This window comes from Artemia sp. Qi Xiang Cuo, chromosome 3 (assembly GCF_049724085.1).
Source record: "Artemia sp. Qi Xiang Cuo chromosome 3, ASM4972408v1, whole genome shotgun sequence".
NCBI lineage: Eukaryota > Metazoa > Arthropoda > Branchiopoda > Anostraca > Artemiidae > Artemia > Artemia sp. Qi Xiang Cuo.
The window spans coordinates 38,761,998-38,787,742 of record NC_142796.1 but is presented as its reverse complement, the minus strand read 5'-3'; the positions used below and the strand labels follow the sequence as shown (position 1 = coordinate 38,787,742).

The 25,745-nt window shown below is 35.1% G+C and overlaps 1 protein-coding gene across 16 annotated transcripts in view; it reads right to left on the bottom strand.

Moving 5' to 3' along the window:
- LOC148954075 (uncharacterized) overlaps positions 1 to 25,745 on the bottom strand; it is a 200,544-nt gene that overhangs the window by 70,768 nt on the left and 104,031 nt on the right. For 2 of the 16 annotated variants that reach the window (XM_089085820.1, XM_089085821.1), the window contains exon 5: positions 14,542 to 15,159. The exons of 7 other annotated variants lie outside the window; for them this stretch is intronic. In XM_089085820.1, coding sequence (XP_088941946.1) covers positions 14,759 to 15,159 — 401 coding nt within the window. In that variant the 3' untranslated portion in view covers positions 14,542 to 14,758. Of the gene's footprint in view, positions 1 to 1,755; positions 1,852 to 6,581; positions 6,802 to 6,837; positions 9,539 to 12,491; positions 12,704 to 14,541; positions 15,160 to 21,119; positions 21,326 to 22,921; positions 23,378 to 25,745 lie in introns of those variants that run through there. 7 more of the 16 variants (XR_016141478.1, XM_089085857.1, XM_089085843.1 and 4 more) reach the window with 7 other exon arrangements.

Here is a 25,745-nt window from a genome sequence, read left to right as displayed (position 1 = left end):
GGTGGCAGCATCAGGCACAGTTCACACTTCCATATAATTATCAAGTAAGACAGAATTAGGCAGGGACCTGATTCCAGTTTTTGGGATTCTGTTTATTTTTGGGTGATGTATATTTATCAATTGTCGGGAACATATCTCCTGCCGATATGTTCTTTTGAATGATGAAATTTATTATTAAAACAAAAGATTTATGAAGTCAGGGTTCTCCTACCAATATACTCCATTGAATTCTCTATTTTACTTTTGCTGCATTGTCATACGCTTTGTCTATGCTGTATCACTCAATGAAAATATCTATGAATGTATTGTAGTTTAATCCCCAGTACTACTAGCTATTATTCGTTTGCTTAAAAGGAGTAGTGATTATTTTTGTGGCTTTTGAATCAGCTGGCCTAGTGAAGTATTTATCCACTCATAGGCCCATATCAAGTCCATCAGAATGCCCTTCGGTTAATGTAAGCGTTGGAATGTTCCAAAATTGGACTTCCAATTATACTATTTTAACAACGGGAAAAATTGTCATTAAATCCAAATAACCAATTCGACTCTATCTACTCGGACCCCGAGCGCACCCCACTAGCAGAGCTCCTGAATATCTTGACCCCTAGATACCCCGCAACGACTAAAACCATACTACTGTCAGGTGTTTTATAACTATTAAAAAAATCGTACAGCACATTTTAAAAATTGTATTTTGTAGGGATTCTTAATGCAGGGATTCGCAATACTTCATCCATCCATAATGAGAAACACATCAGATATGCGGCATTTTCATTCTTAGTTCATTTTAATAGAAGTAACTATAGGTTTGAGATGTTTTAGTTAAGGTTTTTTGAGAATAATTTGTAGTTATATCGGAAGGTTATAGAACGTCTATAGCAATTGCCTGAGCCCAATGATAAGATATGTTATTTAAACTAAGGTCTTTCAATTTAATTTTAACGTTTCAGTTAAAAGTAACAAATGACGTTTGTTGAATTAATAATTAAACAAACTGGTCACACATTTGTCATCAAAAATAAAATTTCAAACAGACTAACGATTAAATCAACTTTTACCTCAGATAATCTCAATTGAATTGATTTTGTGTTTAATACTTCCTATAATAATCCAATTCCTGAAATGAATGGGTGCAATCTACATCCATCAAACAGTGCTGTCGAAACAAATTAAAGAAGCCCCCTACAGAAAACTAAGCTCTTATAATTTCCTTTCAGTATTGTACTCGGAAGGAAAAGCAGAGTAGAATTTTCTTCCCACCAGCATTGAATTTTATTATTATTTTTTTTTCATCTTTTGCTGGAGTAATTTTGGCTAAAACTTTTGATGAAAGTTATTTTAAACGCCAGAAATATTCATCCCAGTTATGAACTAGTTTTTGAAAGTGCAAGACATCCCTTTCTAAATATAGTAAAAACAACGTTGCCTGTATTCCAGCTCTACAGACATTTTGATTTTCATTTGATAAGACTCAGACTGGGCTTTGACAATATTCTCAGCTAACTTAAATGATAATACCAATTCTTTACAAGTTACGGAAGCATAGAAAAGGGCCTTTTCATAATAGAAAAAAGGTCAAAATATTGATAAACAGCATTTATTCCTTCACCAAAAAACTGCATTTTTACAAATCAAAAACCTGTGGCAACATAGACATTTTGCTAATAGGTTTTCCGTGCTTTTCTAGATGTCGATTGAGTCCATTTTTTCTCGTGTACTGTTGACCACATATTGGACAGACAAAAGCTGACCTACCACTACATAAGCTGGAGGACAGGTGACGTTGAAGATCCGAACGACGGGTGAACAAATTGTTGCACTTGATGCATTTTGGGCGCTGGCCATCATCACCTGGATAAAAGAAAATGAGATTAAAGACTTATCCTTTAAATGATTAAAATGTAAATAAAGAGTTTTATCCAAGCTAAGAAGGATTAATAAGGAAAATTTTTAGTTGCAGCCTGAGAAGATGTAAGCAAAGTGGCCTTTTCAGAAGACCTAGGTAAGGCCATAGTACAAGCTCAGAGTTGCTACTAATTCCGATAGTATCACAAAGCCAGCTGAAGAAGTGCAAATATAGTTTTTTTTTTTGCCCTGAAACGGAACTCTATTGTCCTCTGAATCTATATATAGTCTCTAAGTATTGATTTATCCGACCTGTAATGGTTAGCTTATCCTCCTGTTTGTAGCTCGTAATTTTCCCTGAGGGGAGGGGGTAGACGTGAATCCATGCGTTCTGTCAGCATAAGGCTTTACAGCCGCTTATACGTATTCTAGGGGGAAATGAATCATCTTCAGTGGTAATACCCCCTCACCTCCTTGCTTAAACTACGTTCCTTAAAATCTAACTTGGGAAGTGAATAACTTGAGAATTTCTAAAAAAAAAGTAAACATCACAGCATGCTTCACATTTTGTGAAGCATGCTGATGATGTGTTTTTTTTATTTTTGTTTTTTTTTATGTTAGAATAAACCGGCAGTTGATGGGGCCCGCACCCCGTGTCATACCTTTGTTAGGCCTAAGCTTTATTTTAAAAACAATCTTAAATTTAACTAAAAAAAAAATTTTTTTTAACTGAAACTAAGGATTATCAGGGGAGGGATTGGTTGCATTATTAAAAAATCGACCATGATATTTAGAAATGGCGTAAAATCAGGAATTTAATAGTACTACTTGTATTATATTGTAAAGCCGAATTCCTTCAGAAGAGGCCAGCCAGCGACTAGTCATAGGCAGCGCAATAGCGCTGCCTAAGTAAAGAACGATGTTGGCACAGTGTATCATTTATTAATTTTCTTTTTTTGTGTTTTAGACCAGGACACTTCGTATCGAAGGAGTTGTCGCAGAAACTTTGAAAAGGGTTCATTCGATTGGAAATTGGAAGGGCTTGTCCCCCCTATAACGCGTACTATTTCCCCAAACACATCCGATCAAAATTTTGAGATAACTATTTTGTTCATCGTAGTTGAGAGTTCTGTTGATGATGATGTTTTTTCAACAAGATGATGTTTTTTTAACCACGATTGTGGCACATAAGACGTTTGTCTTCTGTGAGAACATTATACTTGCTTCTAAGGATATTCTAGGAGGAAATCAAGTCTTCCAAAAGAGGGTGCTTTCTCCCCCACACACAACTAAGCCCAAAATTATTTGTCAGGTCTGGATTAATCTAAGTTCTTTAAAACCTAAATTTAGACAAATGACAAAACGAAGTGTTATTTGAAAGTATAAGCAAATCGATGAAAAATAGAGTTTTCAAAATCACAAACATTATAAAGTAAACATGAAATAACTCTTAAGTTATTTGTCAGGTCTGTAAGGTAACTATGGATGCACTGTTTAGTTATCATTTTTCAAAGTGCTCAAAAGACTATTGTCTCCAACAAATCATTTTATATATATCAACAGAACAATAATCGACCAGACTTGGATGGTTTGGCGCATCTTCAGCGTAGACAAGGGGAGGAGGGGTTTTTACTACCTAGCCAGAGAAAAAAAAAATCTGAGGTCAAAACGAAAATTGGGAAGGAGATACCTTTAATTAATCCAAACAAGTGGATATGGTGATAAATGGGCCATAAATGAGGGCTGAGTGGAAAAGGAGTATAAGGAAGAAAACCGTCATCAGAGGACTACCAAGTAAAACTATTAGCGATGCAAGAGAAATAGTTTATCAAAACATCCTCAACTGCATTATTGCCCGCAATTCGGTCAAAAGGCGGTAGTGGCAAAAGGTATTAGAAAAGAACAGATAAATGTATCGCCCAAATAAATTTCCAAGTTAATCAATACAAGCTACTGGTTAAATTTAACCAACACAGAGATTATCTTACCTAGTTTTGAAAATCTTTATTATTTTCGTAGTCTACAGCTACAGATGTTTCCATACATTTTTAATGCCTTAAAATTTCACAAAAATGATATCCAATCAGATGGAATTTAACTTTTCTTGTTTTTACTAGCTTAAAGTTTAATCCAGGAGAACCTTTTATGTTTCAAAAGGCCGGAGTTCCTTGTCCCAGTTTAAGCAGGGCGTAAGTTACTGTAGAGGGGGGGGGTGGCATTTGTCCCCTCCGAACCCCAGTTTGCCTCCCCCCAAGCTCAAATTTAGTTTCTTCAAAAATCTCGTCAAAACCAAGATAAGCCTACATAATTCAAGCATCCAGAGAAACGGGTCGGTTTTCTTAGTATATCTGCCTTTATGGTACTATAGGGATCGTTTTTCATTTTTCACTGCCATTTTTCACTTTATTTGGGAAAAGTGGCTCCAACTTTCACCCCCACCCCAGGATTTTGACGAAATTACGCCACCGAGTATAAATCTCCCTTTCTAGGGTATGTTTACATAATTCGCCCAAATAATGTGATTGGGACGAAACTATAGATTACGTACGATTTCGCAATTGTAATCTATATATTTTCGTAGTCCTATAGCTAACGTTCTTTTATTTTGCACTTTATATTCACTAAAAAAAAAAAAAAAAAAAAAAAAAAAAAAAAAAAAAAAAAACTATAGCAGTTTTCCACCTCGGGTTTGAATTCAAACTTCAGAGTTTCGGTGGACACATTTCCACTATTTTTGTCTAACACAAAAGAACTAGTTCAATATGACTTAAATAATCATAGTCGCCCTACATGCTGGATTAAAATTTGAACATGGGCTTTATTCTTAATACAGTCCCACAGAATAATTTATGTGAGCGCTTTAAGTTGGAATTTTAATTTTTCCAAAATGTAACCGAAGAGTTTTAAACCAACATTTAACCATCGTCTCTCAACCATTTGGGAGAGGGGGGGGGTGTGATATCCTGGTGAGTTGTAATCTCTTAGACAAAAAGCCGCAGTCTGTTAGAAAAAAATGAAAGGCTATGTGCGACATGAATATTTATTTATTAATCTATAGATTTAAATAAAATATAAATTAGAAATGAAGACAAGTATTCGTGAAAACGCAACTAAACTTAAAATCAACCAAAATTGATGATAGAACAGGGTATATTGACAAAATAAAGAATCATAATTACACTCAAATTATAATTACAAGGGCAAATTCAATGGCTTAGATTGTACTCATACAAATTCTTTTTTTCGTGCGTGTGTGTGTGTGTTTGTTTGTGTGTGTGTTCTAACAGCTTAAAAAGATGAGACAGCAAAATTTGGCCAAAAACTTTTTTTTTGTTGTCAGGAGGGAACAATAACGAAGGAAGGGTGTTCAGAGCGAACATGAATTTGGTAATAGATACAGATAGGAAAACGAAACTAGGAGGGAGGGGGATAGTGAATAACGTAAATGCTTGTGTTCATATGACACACATATATCTCTAGTAGCCTGATATATAAGAAATAATTCACACATAAATTATGATGGAAATGCAAATTTTTCTGGTTTAAGGTTGAGGGAAGATCCACTAGCCTTCCTTTATAATGTCTAATACTTGATGAATCAAGAGTAACCTAATCAATCATTATTATTATTTTCTATTGCATGAATTAAGATTAAATCCAATTACAAAAAGAATTCTTCTCTGAGTTTAGAGACACATTGTACATATAATAATAATCTAGCTAACTAAGATTCCGACAAAAAGGATCAAGTTGAGTAGGGAAAATTAATTACACTCAAGCCCAATCCAGTCAATACACACAAGCCAACCTACACACACGGACATGAACAGTCACGAAATATTAAATTAGCAACAGACAAGAAGTTATTAAGTGAAACAAGAGTTTCTACATGGCTATGAAATATATTGTATGAAAAATAAAATAAAAACTGAGCAGAAGCTACTAAACTAAAGCGTGGCTATGAAAGGACTACATGAGTTTTGAAGATGGACTTTTTTCTATTTTGATTAAGACCAACTGGGGAATTTTCTTATCCGAATTTACAACTGTTAAATATACATTTCCCAATGTTTTGGATTGGCTGAGCCAACAATGTGTCTCCTTAATATGATAATCCTCACTTTAAAACTATCTGAAAAACCTTTATGGACTAAACTCACTATTTATCGCATGACATCAGAAGCCACTAGAACAGGATCCCTACATAACTCTCTCATATACACCTATAAGTATCTAGCGACATACTCAACCCAAATTTGGAAATAATCAAGTGTTTTTGGTTCTAATCTTTAATCAATAAAGAACAATACATATAAATCGTAGCCTATATCTAAAAAAAATCCCTGCATAATACAAAAGTAGATAAATTTGGTCAAATATTGCAATTTTCGTGTTTGTAAATCTGAATACGATGCAATTTCAAGCAATTTGAAATTACACAAAAGACAGTATGCACTGCCTATGCTCACTTGAACATATAAAAGTTGTTCTGACCTGCCAAATTTGAGCAACTAGCTAGAGTCGATATATTTTCAAAAGAAAACAAAAATACAACCCGCCAATGGGCTCTGTTAATTCAACGAGTGCTCTATATTTTTTTTTTCAATTAGTTTTATAGCTTTTTAAACGCTTCAGTTCGTAACAAGCCTTCTGTTGTTATGACGGGGTATAAATAAATTGACAGATGATGATACCTTGGCCGATATTGGCGAATCAATGGAACTGTACAAACATACCTAGCTAACACTGAAAATGATGCAAGGCCAAGTTACTGCACATCTACTTTGTGAACTGTTAAACAATGACGCTTCAAATTGGATTTTCTTTTAGTTGAATAAGTACACAAAGGACAAAGATGAAATGTAGCGTGAATTCCACATTCATTCTTATAGTGACGACGACAATATCCAAGGTCCTTGAAGCCACTTCCACAGTTGGGACATTTGAAAGGTTTTTCTGAAACAGAAACGACCAATCATTCGTTTTTTTCTATTTATATAACAATAATCTTTTCAATATCTTTTCAAAAATCTAACAATATCTTTCCAAATCATAGCAGGTATCTAACTATACGGTGGTATGTCAAATGGGCGTCGTCACTCTTCCAGAATACACAAAAGAACAGAAAAGGCTGAATAAACGTTCCATGCAAACCAAGCGTGATGAAGATTTTGCATTTTTATTGACTAACCCCTCCTAAAGAACGATAATCTATCCCCCTCCCCCAAATTAAAAAATATTAGGAATACATTTAATTGCAGCTTATAGCCGTATGGAAGCCCCTTCCTTTTCTCTTTGCTCTCGTAAAAATTTGTAAGTGAACTTGAGCACTTTGAAACAGCACCATATAATTGCACAGTGCGGCTTAAAAGCTTACATTAGATACAATATCTTCAGAACCAGTCTTCAAGATCTTCACTGTCAAATTTAGAGTTTCACAGACTATTATATTAATTTTTATAGAATTCAATGTTCTGACATAATCTTTTGCAAATTCCCTCCTACTGCCCACAGAGTTGCTCGGACAAAAACGCTTTAACGCTAATCAAGAGGAAAAAATAGACCGTTCAATATACACAATTCCGAAAACTAAGGTTTTTAGGTGTGACGCCATTTATTTGCAACAAAGGGTCATATCCCCCAAATAGAGGATCATTACTTGCTTTTTCTTATAAGCGTGCTTTTGGGACTTAATTTTGTCCTTTCAGATACCAAAGGCTCTTTGGTGACCGAAAAATATGATATTTACAAAAATAAAAAGATGTCGACGGTTGAAATCATTTGACATCAGAAGAAACGTTTCTGTGTGGTTTTTTTTTTCAAAAAGTATGATATACTAATACTCCTGTCTTACAGTGGCTGCATCGCCATTTTTATAGAAATAAATCTTAAGATGTTGAAAAATAGACAGGTGCAACAGTGTCTGGCAACCATGTTTTACCCTCTAAATCTTGTCCTATCTAAAGCTTGCCATCGGGATGGTAAACTTGAAATTATTTCAAATCTGGAACCGACATTCAATAAGCAATCTACAAACAATCCGCAAAGCCAAGAGAACACAAATACCAGTCCGGCAATAATGAGAGGTGCACATGAATCTATTTCGGGGAATGGTGAGATTTTGGAGATAAATAGTTTTCTACGATAAACTGTAGGGAAATTCAAAAGGATCTCGAGGTTTCACGAAGCCCAAGACGAAGACCTCCCTACACTTCCTTGGTATAATCCTCGATATTTACTTATATTATCGTAATATTTACTACTACTTTCTTTTAATACAAACCGTTGAGGTGAGCATCGACAGCATGAAGATTATACCACGATTGGAAAAATAATTGAAACACAGCTCAATGTTGAACGAGAAACAATGAATTTACAGCGAAAAACCATGGCTAACTGGGCACTTGTTATCTTGGGGCACTGAGTGATCGACATTTGACCATAAATTTGAATTTTACTTGTCTCGAAATTCACGAACAACCCTCCAGAAGACTCAACAACAAAGTTATGGAATGGACGTGTAGCCCCATCAAATGTACAGGGAGGACATCTGGAGAATTGTATACGCGGTTTAAGCTTCAGAAGAGCATAACCAACCCAACCTCTATAGATATTCACAAAAAAAACGTTGTATCCTACAAAATCGCTAAAAGAGAGCAAACAATCAATACACACGGTTAGGATATTTAAGTTGATGTTCGACTAAGATTCAAAAAAGAAAATATTGAACAGAATAGTAGCAATACGTTGAATAAACACAGAAATTATTGTATTTTTACTTTCATTGCTTTTATACTCGAATCTGGATTTTTGAAAGGACCTGAGTTAAGTTCTGTGGGTCTAAAACTACCAAATCATAGATACATGTAGCTTACACTACATACATACACAAAAAATTGTATTAGAGAAACGGGGCGTAGTCGTAAAATTAGAAAATACGAGGCGAGCTAATGAAAACAATGGGAAATTATTGGCAAAATAATTGCAAACATGTTTCTTCGGGCCGGTGGATAGACCTCTTCCCCACAAAAAGGCTTGGCGGCTGTCTGGTACGTTCTGAATATAAGACTGGTTGAATACTCGACACATAAACAACATAATACAGACCCTCCCGCCATCAAATTTACTTTTTTTCGGGTTATCTGAATTATTTAATACATTGAGAATAGAGCTAAGAATTATCTTACCTTTGGATTTTCAAGCTTGAAATCGGTATGTTCAAGTAATTCATTCATTAGGCGTACAGGATATGCGTACGGATATGCAACATTTCAGCAAAATATATGCCACGCTTGTTTCAAGTTTTACGTTTTCGCACACCAAATATTAAAGGTATAGCAAAAAGAAGATGTGAAACAGCTGCTGCTAACACCATCTCATCTTAATTTTTATACTTGCAAAACAGTTTCCAAACAAATCTTGTTTATTTCAAAAATCAGAATAATACACAAGGAACGTTTATTCACTACAACAGTCACCATTACAATTGAAAAATGTAGTTAAAAATTCTCAGGATGATCTCTCTTCATATGTTTTAGCTGAGTATCCTTCCTTGAATAGACTTTATTACACAACGGACATTTATGAGTTTGCTTGGGTCCCCCGCAACTACTAGCTTTGTGACGGTTTAATTCAGGCTTGCGTTTGAAGGACTTCCCACACTGATCACAAATAACTCGACAGCTACAATTATCTAGAAAGAATAGATGCCACATTAGTTCAAATAATCATTATATTTGAACCAAAAAAATGTACAAGCCGAACTCTGACAATATATAATCCGCAATATTAAGCAAAAACCATTTAAGTCACATGTCTCGTAAAAAGAAATTATTGACCTTGAACTCCTTCAGTCAAACTGAACCCAAGGGGATACTGACTTCCCGTCACCTGGTGTGCATCTAAGAACGCTACGTGTGCCACACAGTTCCGCCACGCTTGGAACACGCCAATTGGTGTGTATGATTTCTGAAGAGCGACCTCACGATTGAACCCCCATTACAATCATTGAGCCAACCAGAAGCCAAACCATTTTACCTTAAATTACCTTACATTGTATTTGAAGCAGGTTACAGATCTGAGTTCGGATACTGCTCAACATAAAAATAGAAAAAGAAACTTTGGTCCAACGTAGAAACAAAATGAAAAAAAGAAGGACGGTAATTTTCATTAATTTTTATTAGATTTTAGCACCAAACAATTAATTGTCTTTCAACTTCAAATTTGAAAAAATAAATGCCCAAAAACCAAGGCTGTATTCATGGAGAGTTAAGGAGTTTGAACCCCCTTCCACCGTAACGTTAGTCCGACTCGTAGAAACGTAACAAAAATACATATAAACACATTTTTAATGTGTTTTTATAGTTTTTTTTCACCCCCCTCCCCCACGAATAAATATCCTACATACAGCCCTTCCTTAAACTATGGATTACATCTAGAATAGAGGATCATTAAAAAAATAAAAAATAAAAACATAAAAAAAACAGTATCCATACTTGAAGATATTATAAATACAAAATTTTGATTTTTTTGTTTATTCGTTGAGAGGTAAAATACTATTAAAACTAGTAGTTTATCTTCTTTATCATTTTTATTTATTGCTGGTTTATGAAATTAAACGAATTGGCAAATTAGATGCCTAATTTAGGTTCTAAATTGACTTGAAACCAGAGTAAAAATACAAAATTAAGTTTTATCTAATAGCATAATTTTTATTGCAAAGAATAGCTATCTTTCATTAACAACTCCACTGACAAGTGGGTGTTCTGTAAAGCCGACAAGATTAACAGTTCTGTCGCAGTTGATGGGCCACAAATGAAGCTAATGTTTCAAATAGGGGATGACTTGAATAAGCTTCAGAGGAAATGGCTCAGTATAAATATATTAACAACAACAGAATTTCTGTGGGCAGAGCCATCATTGTGCCAAGACCGGTGAGCAAAGGCAAAGCCAAAACAAAGATTGAAAAGAATCAGCGAAATATGCTGCCTTGAAGAATTAATTACAAAAGCAACACGCTTTAGAAATAAAGTTGAAATCTAGAATTGTTATCACCTGTAGATCAACACAGGCACGTAACCAGGGTAGAGAATTCTTAACCCATACCTTCTCCGAGAAATCAATAGATTTTTACTAATTTACCCATTATTTTTCTTATATTTTCTATCTAATTCACCCCATTTTTTCGAATCATTACCCCCTACCAAAAAAACGTGCATGCATGGGCCAGTCACTATTACTGAAAGCAAGCCTAACTGTAGTAACATATTTGTTCTGAAAAGCTCATGCTGGCTCTGAGACTGAGACTATACCATTTTTAGCCGCTTTTTGACTATATTTGAAACCAAAGACCAGACACCTGAAGGCGGAATAGCTTCGAGCGTTTTAGCAGCCTCGGTTTTCAGGTTTCCACCGAACGTTTCGTTCTCCATGATACTGAAAATATTCATAAGATACAAGAAACACCAGCCTTTCAGAAACAAATATGAAAACCCTTTCCCAGGTATCTGGGCACAGTAATCCAACCGAAACCAGCAAGACCGTATCCGAGAGGGGGGGGTTAATAGCCCCCCCCCCAGTAATGTTTGTCCGACTCGTCAAAAACGTAACAAAAATGAATATAAACAGATTTTTGATGTGTTTTTTAAGATTTTTTTGTAAAACCCCCACCGATTTTTTGTGCCCCGCCCCCCCCAAAAAATCCCGGATACGGCCCTGGAAACCAGTGATTCGAGCTTCAGGATTTGGGGAATCAAATCTGAAAACATAAGTCATATTAAAGTCAATTACACATAAACTGCAATTTATTAATATTAGCATTGCCAATGTGTTCAAAAACATGCTAATAGGTGGCGCAATGGCGTCCCTTCAAACAGAAAAAAATATGCCATTTTTGAATATTTTCCCTAAAAAACAAACAAATTCTGTTCAAGAACGAACCTTCAGAGACTAGCGACAAATCATATTTCTCATAATCCCCTTGGTGTTTTCAACTCGAAACTAACGTACTGATTTCAAACCCTAAGAAACGTGGGATCCTAGTCTAAAAATCTGAAAAGAAGTAAAATCCTTATAAAACCGGATTATAGTCTTAGATTAGATGGTTCTTAACTAGTCTTGAAGTATGTTTGAAGAGAGTAGAATTACGCTTCTGTAGTCGCATGAAAAAACAAAACAAAAAAAAAACAAAGGCCTGATGGAGAAATAACGCCCTCATGTGGGCAAAAGTTTGGTTTAGTTCGGTTTGAATCAGAGTTGAAAATTTTGGCTTCTGTAGCCGGAAAACGTTCTGTTTAAAGCACGAAATAAACTTTCCTTTTTATACGCTTGTAAGTTTTACTACAGATTTCATTTTTCCTTTAAAAAGTAATCGAAAGACCATTTCTAAAATTTCCTACGAAGACTTCACAGAAATTTACTTTCAATAAGACATATCAGCAGGAATTCAACATAGCGACACAACTAGGTAGTTTCCGCTTGGCAGAGAAAAACGAGTCATTTTACACAAATTGTTCTGTCATTTTACAATGACGATGAAAAATAAGCAGCATACAAAACAGAATAGACAAAAAATAAAAAAAAATTCAGAATGACACAAAAGGAAACAAAGTTAATTTAATATATTTTAAAAAGCAAGATGGGAGTACCTATACAGGGCTAAACTTCTCCATTTCTGCTTTGGGTAAATGAAGCCGTCTTATATGTTCAATCATTGTATCTTTTCTTGAAAAAGATTTCCAACAGTTTGGGCACATATATTTTGTTTGGCTGCCACACGATGTCGTATTTTGATGACGGGCTAAAGTATATTTTCGACTGAAGTGTTTTTGGCATGCATCGCAACGCCAGCAATTTTTTTCTGAAAAAATAAACTACAATTAGTTAACCACCACTGACAGATTAATCAAGAAAATCAATAACAAAAAGATAAGCTAATATCCACCCATGCTTAAAAAATCTAACAAAATAATGACCCCCTATTCCCTAATTCGTACCGTACAAAGGAAAATGCAATGTCGATTTATGGATGTTGACTCTATCCGGCTTGCAACGATGGCTAACAATCTAGTAAGAGACGTATATAAAAGGTCAATACTCCCTTTTGTCATTTGTGAATTTTGGGATTCACCAGTATATACTTATTTCCACAGCATACACATCTATTTCGCAATTTAAACAATCCAAAACAACTGCCTGTGAAACGTCTATTTTTATACGAACCAGATCCGAAAGCTCGGCAACAGCAATTAGTTTTTGATATTATTCTTCTGTGGTATCACATCATGGGATCCTAGATGAAAGAGCAGAGCTCAGGTTTCAAAAGTTTTACAAGAGAGCAAAATCATGTTTTCACGCATTCCACAAGAACAGTTTCACATTAAAGGTTTAATAACGAAAAATCCGTTAAAATTACAGTGTTTAGACGGATAAACATTGTGCCTTCAATTGGTTTAGCATACACAACTGTGTAGGGCATTCTTATGTAAGGTGGGCTACTAAACGCAATCACGTCCATAAAACCTAACTCGGAAGAAATTTAAGACAGCAGTGTACTTGATGGACAACTGGCCAGCGTTGCCAACGCTTTGAAATACAATATTCCCGTTTTCCGACTAAAATTGAACCACAAGATATTAATTTGTGCCATCTCAACAAGCAGGTTAAAAATTTGCCGCAAAAAAAGAATATGCTCGATAAACTAAAACTGGAAAAGATATCCGAGCCAGAAAGGAGCAAATAAAACCGAAATGTACAGGACATGTTGTACTGCACCACTATTTTGTACAGGTGCGTTAAGTGCCTAAAACTCACTATAGGAATCTTTCGCATTTTCTCATTTATTTTGAAACAAAAAATGTTTGACATACCTTTTCATTTAGAGTGCAACAATATATTCTTTGGGTATATGAAACCATCGGTAAACTAGTTTTCCCTTAGCTTCACTTGTTGGTTATCTTAACTTCGCGAGCAAAGCTAGAATACAACCATTTAAAATGTTGAACGAACAAAATTTTAGTGCCCCAGGTGTATGCAGAACATTTTTTTCCAAGAGGACCATAGCTGGGGGGATATCACTTTAGCCAAACAAAAGATAAGAAGCTAATTGTGGGGATATTTCATAATAATAATAATAATAAAATTGAATTCTATGAATAAAATTCATATTAGGTAAAACTAACGACTAAGAAATAAGTAACAAAAGGATGACAGACTAGGAGTCTCATCTTTAAGTTTTAAGCGTTGTACCTACCTCTTTCCAGTCTTTTGTTTTCACACTCAAAACGATGTAACATGACATAAACAAAAGTCAAATGGATTTTTTATCATAGGTATAGAAAACAAATAGGCCTATACATTTACATAATATATACATATATATGTTCACAGTAAATATAAAGAAACTGTATCCATATACAATTTTATTTATGAAATACGCTGACAAAACCGTAACTAAGAGCTAGAAAAAATATTCAAGTTAAATAATATGCCAGTCAGAAGGACTACTTCTTATAATGCAAATAAATTGACCAACAGTTAAGTGGCCCAAAACAAAAATTAAATATTTTTAAGCAATGGATTTAGTCGCAGTTTATCCCTAGTGGACAATGAAAATCTCGTATAGATATTTTTTCAAATTGTTTAGGAGAGGACAAGTTTTACGAAATTCAATGCACGAGTTTGCTTGACCTAACATACATGTCTAGAAGCCATCTGTACAGATATACACTGCAACGATAAAGTACATAAAGAGATTTTTCAAGTCTAGCGGCGATCTATTATAATAGGCCAGCTGTATCACTCAAACACATCTTAGAAAATGCATCATAGGTTAAATTTTAATCATAAGTTTTTATCTATTCATCTGAAAATGCAACATGTACCATTATCATCCATCGAGTCTAGTAACTTCAAACTACAGTTGCTCAAAATTTGGCCTTGCACCTAATACGTTTGGATTCTGGATGGTCTGGACTGAAATTAACTCATTAGATTCAAAACCGAAATTCAGAACTTCTCTATGTCTTGCCCTCATATGGCTCACAAGATGAAAATTGTGTCTAAATTTTCTCGGGCAAAAACTGCAACTAAATTGGCAATCACGTCCACACTCATATCGCATATGACGTCGGAGACTTGTCACAGCTCTGTAAACCCGATTGCACATTGGACACTTTATTTGGTCGGACGAACTAAAAGATCCAGATGGATTTGGTCCGACACATTCCACTCCTCCGACATTTTGATGTCGTGATAAAGCTGACTTAGTTGTAAAATTCCGTCCACAATCCATGCACTGCCATTCTTTATTATGATCTGCAAAAGAACGTCTGAATCAAATATTGTATAATCCTTGGCTGATCATAATATTAAAATCAGGAATAACTATGAATGTTGCCTCCAATTTAAGGGGGGAAATATAAGCTGGCTGATAAGCACTTTAACTCGAGAGCTCACAACCGTAACCTTTCAATCTTAAAGCACAAACTTGCATTCCCAGTGAAATAGCCTACAAGTTTTTTGCTGAAACACTATTGTTACGTATACAACATGTTAAGTTTATATCATATTAGATAGTATGTGCATCGCATGAGTGTATTTGGACCACGAACTAGGGCAGATGACCATGTTTGACTTAACTAGTCAAGTCAACCGTAGTTCTGACACGGTCTAAACATCAAAAGTTTACATCTTTGTCAGAAAAACAACTGTCCAACAATTGTCTGATTGTTCAGACAACTGTTTGAACGAAATTTTGTTCAGACAACTGTTTGAACAAAATTTTCAGAGGAACTATAAACAAAATTTCCAATATCCCAAAAGTGATTACACAATGACTCTACCAAGTGATAAAAATTACAAAGTCAACTTCATTTCGAGGGTAAACTGCAGATAAACTTTAACCAAAGAAACTGTAGATCAATGATCAAGAGTGATTAATTAAAACTTTCCGTCAAATTGAAGTCGTAAATTTAAAGAATTTCTTTCTGGAGGGGGAAGGAACATAGATCCTAAAACTACCCCACCCCGTTTCTGTGCTATGTGATCCTCTCATCCATAAAAATACGTATTTTTAAACTTAAGATTTATTGGTTTTTTTAAACACTTTCAATAAAGTTCAAGTCTTTTGGAAGTAAAGTTCAAGTTTTTATTTGGAAGATCAAGTTTTCCTAACAGTTCAGACAACTGAACAAAATTTTTAGAACAACTATACACAAAATGGTACGGGTGCATTATGTGGCCACCGCGAAGCAGTCAAGTTTGGTTAATGCTAATGAAATTAAATAGGATGAATATAAAATAGTTTAGAAACAAATTTGGGCTATATATTTTCACATTAAGGGGGCGGGGTGGGGGGGGGGGGAGATAAAGCATAGCAAAGGCTTACTATTAAATACGTGACCTAACCTAACTTAGGTACCTGCCCTCCCCCCTAAACCCCCAAAAACAATCGTTTAAATGTTGTAACTCATTGAGAAACAACGCTTTGCAATCATTTATCTATAGCGGTCTCTTGAAAATATCCCGTTTGACGGGTTTCGTGATTCGTTTTGTTGATACAGATTATAGCGATGGGCCCGCATAATGCACCAGTAGCCACAAAATTCCCAATATCCTAAAAGTGATTACACGCTGACTCTACCATGTGATGAAAACTACGAAAAGTCAACTTGGTTTCGAGGGTAATCTGCAGATAAACTTTAATCAAAGAAACTGTAGACCAGTGAAAATGAGTGATTAAATAAAACCAACCGTCAAATTGAAGTCGTAAATTTAAAGGACTTCTTTCTGGAGGAGGAAGGGACACAGATTCTAAAACTACCCCAAACTGTTTCTGTGACCTGTGGTCCTCTAAAAAAATACGTATTTTAAAACTTAAATTTATTGCTTTTTTAAACAGTTTTAATAAATTTCTTCTTCCATCAAGTCTTCAAAGACTTGATGGAAGAAGAAAATGAACAAAATTTTCAAAGACTAAAATGAACAAAATATAAATATTAAAAAAAAATATAATAAAAACGCTTGTTCACTCAAGTGAAATAGAAATATAAAAAGGTCCCAGCTACTCTGAATAATCTAAACTTTTTTAGACTAAAAATGGGAGTGTGGGCAGTCACATATTTTATAAGGCTACCTTCTCCGTCACGGTTGCACAGAGCTTCTTAAAAAAATCTTTTTTTTCGTAGCAGGACCAATGCAATTCTATTCTTGCTTTTTAGTGCATTTGGAGAGAGAGCGTTTTTAGTGTTAAACATATCATTTTACTTTTTTTAGTCTTAGGTAAATTTTTTTTATAGACAGAAAAGCAAATCATTTCAAGCTTCATTCAAATGATTCTTACTCTTATACTAGCAAGTTTTACTTGAAAAAAACAAAAACAAAAAAACATACTAGTTAAAAAAAAAAAAAACATAGACAGCTACAATATCTATGAACTTAAATATACGGAGGTCCAATCCTCTGGGGCAAGGAAGGAAGAATTTTCCGGGGGGGGGGGCTGTACTCAAAAACTCAAAAAATGTATTTTTTTAGGACACTTCGATCAAGGGTTACAATCTGTTTATCATAGGATTCCAATCTTATCCCTCCCCTTGTACACTGTCTATTAATGAGCATTAATCGTTCAGAGAAAGGGTAAAACTGCAAAGGATCATTATATTAGCCAATACTACTACTACTACTACTACTAATAATAACTCACCGCTGCATCAAGCCTTCTGAGGCCAACGCACCAACGCACGCTCCTTCTCCATCCCAATCTATTCAAAGCCTCCTTCTTTACACCCTCCCATGAACTTCCCACTTGCCTTAAATCTTTCCTGACGATATCTTCCCACCTCAACCGAGGACGACCTGCTTTCCGTTTAGACCTAGACGGTTGGCCGAAAAGGACAATATTAGCCTATACCAAGGTTTTATTTACATATTTCTGAGTGTACTGTAGTACTGTCTGTTCCTCCATGTGACTAGGTTCCTTTCAAGAGGACAAAAGATATCATCTCAAAAGACATTAATTCAAAAGGCGTAGGCCTATGCGGCTTTTTTCTAGAATCTTGGTTTACATTCTACGAGCTCCGACAGAGGAAGGGCCATCGATTGATTTATTTCATTTTTTCCTTTATCTCCATATACATTTAGAATTTTCACTCTTTTTCGAATGCGTTTTGTCTCCTTTTCTCGCTCTCAGAGAAGGTGGAATATTAGAGCGTTCTGATATGAATTTCCGTGGCCGTATAATGGATACTTCAAATCGTTCTCTTGAGAACAAGTATTTATTAACAACAGTTAAGAAATAAAGTGTGCTGTGTAACGTGCCCCCTTTAAAAATTACCACAGCTTATATGTATAAAGGCACTAGTAAAGGAAACCTAACATCCTCTTTTCATATCAGAACAAGATACATCGCTCAGAAAACTGGAACCCGTCCTAGTGAGGCGATCCGAGACGACTTAGATCAAAAGACTGATCTCTTCCAAGCATTAAAAACAAAATAAAGTCGTATGCTTTTATCCCCACTTCAGTTGCCTATTTTCTATCAATTTTGTTTCCAGGCGTTTCCAAGAACAGCTAGGATCAATACGAAGCAGCTTCTGCTCAGAACTTATCATCAGATGTTATTGATCCCTAGCATTAATACACAAAGCTATCAGCCAAAATTATTTTAAGCATAAAGATGGACTCCGAATATTAAATATACCTATTGTTCCCAGACTGGGAAATTTTAACAAGATCATATAAGAATTGTTTAAATCAAGTAAGTTTTTGGGTTTCAAGTTTAAAATCTTCTCTACATGGATATGAGGCCATTCCTTGGATAATAAGAAATATTATGTCCTAGGAGTGGTTCAGGATTTTACAGAAACTTGGCAGAAGAAACTTGGCGGTCTTTGAACTACTGAAAGATAAAAAAAATTGACAGATTTTTTCTTTGATAATGATTTTTTTCGTTGTTTCTATACAGATACGGGAGACAAACAACACATACTGGCATGGAAAATAAAGACAAAAAAAACTTCCCATGGAAACACTCTTTAATTCAGTTTTTACCAGTTGTCATCCAACCCCTGAACATAAATTCACCCTTGACGACATCAGCTATCCGTGCTTCTTGCGCATCAGTCCTATAATTTTGTTATAATTATTACGAATTGCAATATATTTATAATAATTTTACACTTTATGGCAGAATATGAGAAGAAAATGAACTTCAGGGTAAAATTTATGGTTACCGTATTAGATATACTTTTTGTCTTTGCTCGGAGGAATCAGGTACATACACAATAATTATATGTCACTATGGGGGGGGGGGCAAATCCTAAAAATTAGCAAATTACATATGAAAACATAAGAAAATCAAGAGACAGTCCTAAATATATAGGTCAACGCGGGGGGCGGACACAAAACCCCTTCAGGGTATATATATGAAATGAAGTAACTATAAAGCTTATATTGTCACCGATGATGACGAGAGAGCTGTGAATTCAATAGATAGGAAATAATCTACATGGCAGCGCTGAACTTGAATTGAATCAACTCCAAGTCTCAAAGAACCCCTACACAATATACGCCACACTCTCTCTCTCTCTCTCTCTCTCTCTCTCTCTCTCTCTCTCTCTCTCTCTCTGGTTTACCGTAGTTAATTTAGCATTATCGTATTCCTTGGCACCCAACTCATTCTCACATACCCACGAGGGTCCACTCTAAGGTTAAGGATTCTGGGTTGAGAACCAAGCAAAAACACATTTTGAGGGCAAAAAAAAAAACACTTAGGGATTTACATGATCAACTATGATTTAGTTCGATTCGGCTGTAAAAAGTATTCCCGAAAAACAAAAGTTTTAACTCATTTACCAATGCAATTATGCCAGCTTGACCGAGGTACATTTTGGCATCATGACATCATAACTATCATCAGTGTCATCTCCGCAGAGTTGCTATAGGGCTATTTAAAATAAACCCGTTAAAGTGGCCAAAAGTGTACAGAAAATGTAGATTAATCAAAGAGAAATAATCCGAGTACATTAAATCAATCTTTTTTCTCTGATTTTGGGTTTTAGGGTTTTTAAAATCTGGTTATTTACATTTTCGTGTTTGATTTTTGACTTCTTGCGTTTTATCGAATCATTCACCCACTCCTTGGATTTTTTTTTCCCACCGGTTACAACAGCTTTACCGACATGTTACACCTGAAATGTCCGAATTATAATTATTTGCTGTCAAATGTCTCCTGAAAATCTGTGCGTTCTTCTAGGTATCGTTAGGGGTTTATATCCGGTTCTTACAATTATTTAGAAATATAAATTATATACTCGGAAAAAATAGCAAAAATCTTGAGATAAGGAGGGGAGTGAGGGATACACGATATATATGATTGTTATATATATGACCAATATATCTGAAGGTTTCAACTTTCTGTTTGCAACACTCCGAAATGATCGTACCATAGGAGCAAAGCCGGTTCTAGCCTCCCTGGCGCCTGAGACGAAATATTGATTAGCGCCCCCCTGTCTAGCACAAAATCTCCAGGCCAAATTTTAACAAAATTATCGTTTATTAAAAAAGTGATTTTATATTTACTAATCATTTAATAATACATTTTTGAATTTATTATTTAAATTAATTAGTTAACATTAATTATTATTAAATAAACAGATACTGGTGCGTTACATGGTCACTTCTAAAAAGTCAAGTTTGGTTAATGTTAATGAAATAAAATAGGATGAATATATAATAATTTAGAAACAAATTTGGGCTATATATTTGCACATTAAGGGGGGGGGGGTAAAGCATAGCATATATTAAATATGTAACCTAACCTAGGTAGCTCCCCCTCCCCCTTAAACCCAAAAAACAACAGTTTAAATATCGTAAACGCAATGAAAACTACTCTGTATTCCATTTCTCAATAGCGGTCTCTTGAAAATAACCAGCCTGGCGGGTTTCGTCTGTCATTAGTATATGAAAGCGACCATATAACGCACCAGTACCAATAAACATTTAATTATTTTCACTTATTAACTGCAATCTTTACTCTATTTTAATTGAAATAAAATTTCAAAAATTACAAGATGTTTATAGCCGTTAGAATATTTACTTGAGATTTTAAGCCCCTAAAATCTCTGCACCCCGGGCAAGTGCCCCCTCTTTATTCCCCCTAAAACCGCCTCTGCATAGGAGGTAGTTTCCTTTATCCCCCCTCCCCTTCGACTCTAGGTCTATGCTTAATACGAACGGTTTCCGACAGCCAAAAAATTAAGATATAAATAAATACATACATACCCTAGTCCTGAAAGACCGTGACATTTTGCTCTGTGCTTTTCAAGATTTCCTATCCAACGAAATTGTCGCTGACAAATTTGACAGCGAACTTTCTTCGCTTGGCGACAACTGTACATCTGATGTAATAGTAAATTTTCGAGTGATCTATACTGTTTTTGACATACATCACATTTTTGAATTTCAACCCGGGATTTATAAGGCTCTGTAATAAAACAACAGGATAAGCTCTCATACACAAATACTCAACTTCGTCAGGAATAAATTCATAAAGTCAATTTAACTGGGTATTAGGTCTTGATCACGGTTGGGAGGCCTGGATACGGAGTCCCTCTCTCACCCAAAATCTCAGTATAAATCACAAATTGCTCTTTTTTTACCATTGTTTTATTCAAAAATGAAATTTTTTTTCAGCCCCTCCCCTCCCCCCAGAGCATACTTTTTTCTGTCGATGCAATCATAATACATAGACGTGTCTTCGGACATTTATTCAAATGCTAAATATAGTTTCAGAAATCTGACTTCAAATTCAACATAGAGGACATGGTTTGCCATCGAGAGAAATAAAGTTTCAAGAAGCATGCAAGACAGTGTAAGTGCAAAAAAGGTTTATCATCCACATCGTGTATATTATTTCCTTTCAAATTACATTTTGTTATTCTTTTAAACTTCTCGGCCACTTATCTCTCGAACTGCAACCAAAGCTTCCACTTTTACGAATCAGGCTAATTACTTGTTAGATTTTGACACAATTAAAAACTTAAATTCAAAAAGTTAATTGTTTCCATAACTCCATTGACATTACTGACTGCCTTAGGATTAAAAAACATAGGGAGAAGCGACACATCAATTTCAGAGGATGAGCAATGTATTTTGATACAGTGAATAACATAAAACATGGCTGGCTCAGCGTCAATAATAAAAGTACCTTCGCCAAATATCTGAGAGGATATGCGTACCATCAGTTGATAACCGTGAAATGTGGCTTTAAAATGATGAAATATAGCATATTTTGAATAATTAACATTTGAACTTCCAAGAACATACATCATCAAGCAAGAAAAAAAACAGGGGAGGGATCACCAGCCCCTCCTCCCGAAATATTATGTTTCATGAGAATTTCTTAATTTGTATAATTCCTCTGATTTTTTAGTTTTGGCTTGGCCCCCCTAGCGACATGTGAGACCAACCTCCAAATATACATCTGTAGGCTTTCCTAGGATAGCGGCTTCCCACCAGTTGCCTACCATATAGTTGGACCGGTGGCCACTTATGGCGAATCTTGATAAAAATTGAGAAAACATATGCCATGCATTGATCTTTGATGGCCACATAGAACAAATCTTACCCCTTGATTTTTTTTTAAATAGTTGAAACCTTTCAACAACTGTGTTTAAATGTGCCTAATACAATTGCATTTCGTTTGAGTATGATACATCAATTGAATGACTAGCTAGCATCTCCTACAAGGAATGGAAATTTTTTATGTGTGGTAGTATCGACAAGACAATTAATGTGATCTTGAAACTATAAAATCATGAAGCCATTCAAAATCACTGACTTTTAACAGCCTAAAAAACCAGACGACTTTCGAAATCGAGGAAAGAGAAAGTGTCCCATTTCTCTTTCATTACAGAATGTGAATACCTTAATGATAATGTCGGTCAGGAATAGAGAGAAGAGAAAGTGAACCGTTAGCTTTTTCAACTCATTCGAAAGGTTATATAAAGAAGCCAATCTGAACAATAATCAGTGAATCGTCAGCTACAAAAGAGAGAGGACTTATATCAGATACTTTATTGAAAACAAAAATGATTGTCCTTTGCCATCACATACAAAATTATAGGAATGTAACTTAGCCCCTAACCGAAAAGCAAAATTAAGACACAATTAAAGGCACAACGTAGTAACAGATAACGAAGTAGACCATCACCAAACTTAACAAAAACAGATCACATATTATTATTGCCGGTATCTTCATCGACTTTCATTCCAATTGATAGCATCCACGAAGGGTCCCTCCAAGTCCAACCCTTTTCACGCGTATTCTCATCAGTATCGGAGGGGGCCTGATTTATTTGCATGTTATTGTCCGGATGTTTTCGCTTCTTGTGTTCTTCGACATGCTGTTTCTGAGAAAATGTCTTTCCACAAGCAGCGCAGACAAAACATTTACGACCTCCACATTCGTACTTTTGATGTTTTCTTAAATTACGAATGTATTTGTATTGGCGTAAGCAGATGCCACATTGAAAACCTGAAACAGGACAATACGGGTTACCGACTCCATTTTAACAAAAACAAATAAAATTACAATTAACAAAACCACCACCGTCACTGAAGAATGAACAATTTATAGCGAAAAGCAAGCTGAAAACAAACTAAAGAATTTCTTCCTTTTGACGGTTCAAAGTGCGTTCACCTAATAACCAAGAGATATTACATTTTCCATTGAAAACCCCAAGAGATAAGACTCGACCAAAATTTGGGCAAAAACCTGCATTAACTTGAAGCTTTTGTTGGACAACGAAGAATCCGAGGACCAAGTGAGTTACAACTTCACAACTTCAAAACAATTGAATTGTATAATGGAATCACAAAAATCTTGATACTTTGGAGAAGGGGCTTGGTGTAGACAGGAGGAAGGATCAGAGACAAAAAGTCGAGCACACTTGGCATGTATATAGTTCACAATCCCTAGAAATAGTCCTCAATACTTTTGCATCCAATTATATGTCACAAGAATTCAGGGAAGTTTTTACTCACGGAAAGCTTTATCAAGATACTGGAAATTGTGCTTTGAAAAACAAATTTAAACAAATAAAGACAGATTATTTTTCTTAAGCTTTCTATATGAAAAAGACTGGACGAACACTACCGTAGTAATTTTTTGTTTTTGCAATGCTTTTAATGGAGATTTCACCAGCCAAAATATTCAGGAGAACGGGAAAACTCAGATATGTTACCAACTGGCTGGTGTTTTTATCCACAGAATCTGTTCAGACTGGCTGAAAACATTGGAGGACGGCTTTCCCTTCACACTCAGCGTGGACAGCTCTTTTGTTTTTCGGCTATTTTTTTTCTTCTTTTTTTTAAGCAATATTTTGTTCATATAACAGTTTTTAGGCCCAAGCAGTTGACCAGACTACGATTGGGGACTACAGTCCTGGGCTAACGACCATGTAAAAATATTCTACTCGTATATTTAAAAAAAAAAAGTTGTGACTATACAGGGGTAGGTGATTTTTCTGTTTTAAAATTGGAATATTATAAGCAATGTTGTTGGAACGAAAAAAATTAAATACTGAACATAATGTTGGATGTTCATTTACATAAAAATAAAAAATAAAAAAGAGTTTACATAAAACTCTAGGCTCATTGACCTTTTAGAAGTACCATTTTTCCATAAAACAATGAAGAAAAAGTTTCGCTTCCGAATAACCCAATGGCTCATTGGAAAAAAAATCCTCAGCGAAAATTATTACTGAAAATAATAACAACATGACAGGATAATTTTGCGGAATTGTTTTTCACATTTTTGAGGGGAATTGTTTTCTATTCTACTTTTTTGAATGCTATTTCTTCAACTTCGTCGTATGATCGCTTTGTATATTGTGGTATTTCTACTTATTTTCTTCGACTCACACTGATTTTGTCAAGTCTAAGGGTATATGCTCTAAGTTGTTGTGCATATGCCAGACAAAGGCATGGACGCATAGGCATTTAACCAAGTGTTATACTCTTATACATGATATATAGAGTGTGAAAAGAGAAGTTACTGGACAAAACTTCAGTGTAAAAAAGTTGGCTTTAACTCCATTGGTTTACTTTGTAATGTGTATTCATTAGCCAATCACAAAATTCCTTCGACTTGCGCCAGAAGGGGAAGCGAAATAACCCCATCTTTTTATTCGTTGCTGCTGCATCAAATTTTGAGCCATTAAAATAATGCAAAACCTAAATAGTTTTTTTGTATGAAACTTAAGCCAGTAAAAAGAACGAAACGGTTTTGAGTATCAACAATCTTACATATAAAATCGTTGTTTTTCTGGGGTGTGAACTTTAAAACCAGATGTAGGTTAGAAATCAGGTATAGAACCACACGATTTTACATTCGTCCATAGTTTCACATAAGCACATTTCAGCCTTTATATGACTAGCAAAAGATTGGGTTCTAAAATATTTCTATAATTTTCTCACTTTACAAGAAAAAAACAGGTCCATCCTTCATTCCAGTGCAAACCATCTATAAACACCCCTTTCCCCAGCCCAATAGCCACTGCCCTTTGGCAGAAGATATAACATATGTATATAGAAAAAGAAAAAGAAAAAAAAAGAATTTTTCCAATCTCATTCTAGTAGCAAAGTATTTTTAAAACATGTTTTCCTTGGGAACAACTCTTGTGTAGAAGAGATATTCTTAAAGAGTAAAACTTCAAGCAGATCTAGGAATCTGGCCTAACAACAATTTACATAGAAACAAGGCAACAAAATGTTTAGAAAACAGAATCTCGCTAATGACTACAACAGTTTGTTACGCTGGAACAATGTCGAAAGATAATAAAACGAACAAGTTTAAAGACCATTTTGGTTGATTTAAATCGAAAGTCTGCAACCCCAATCTT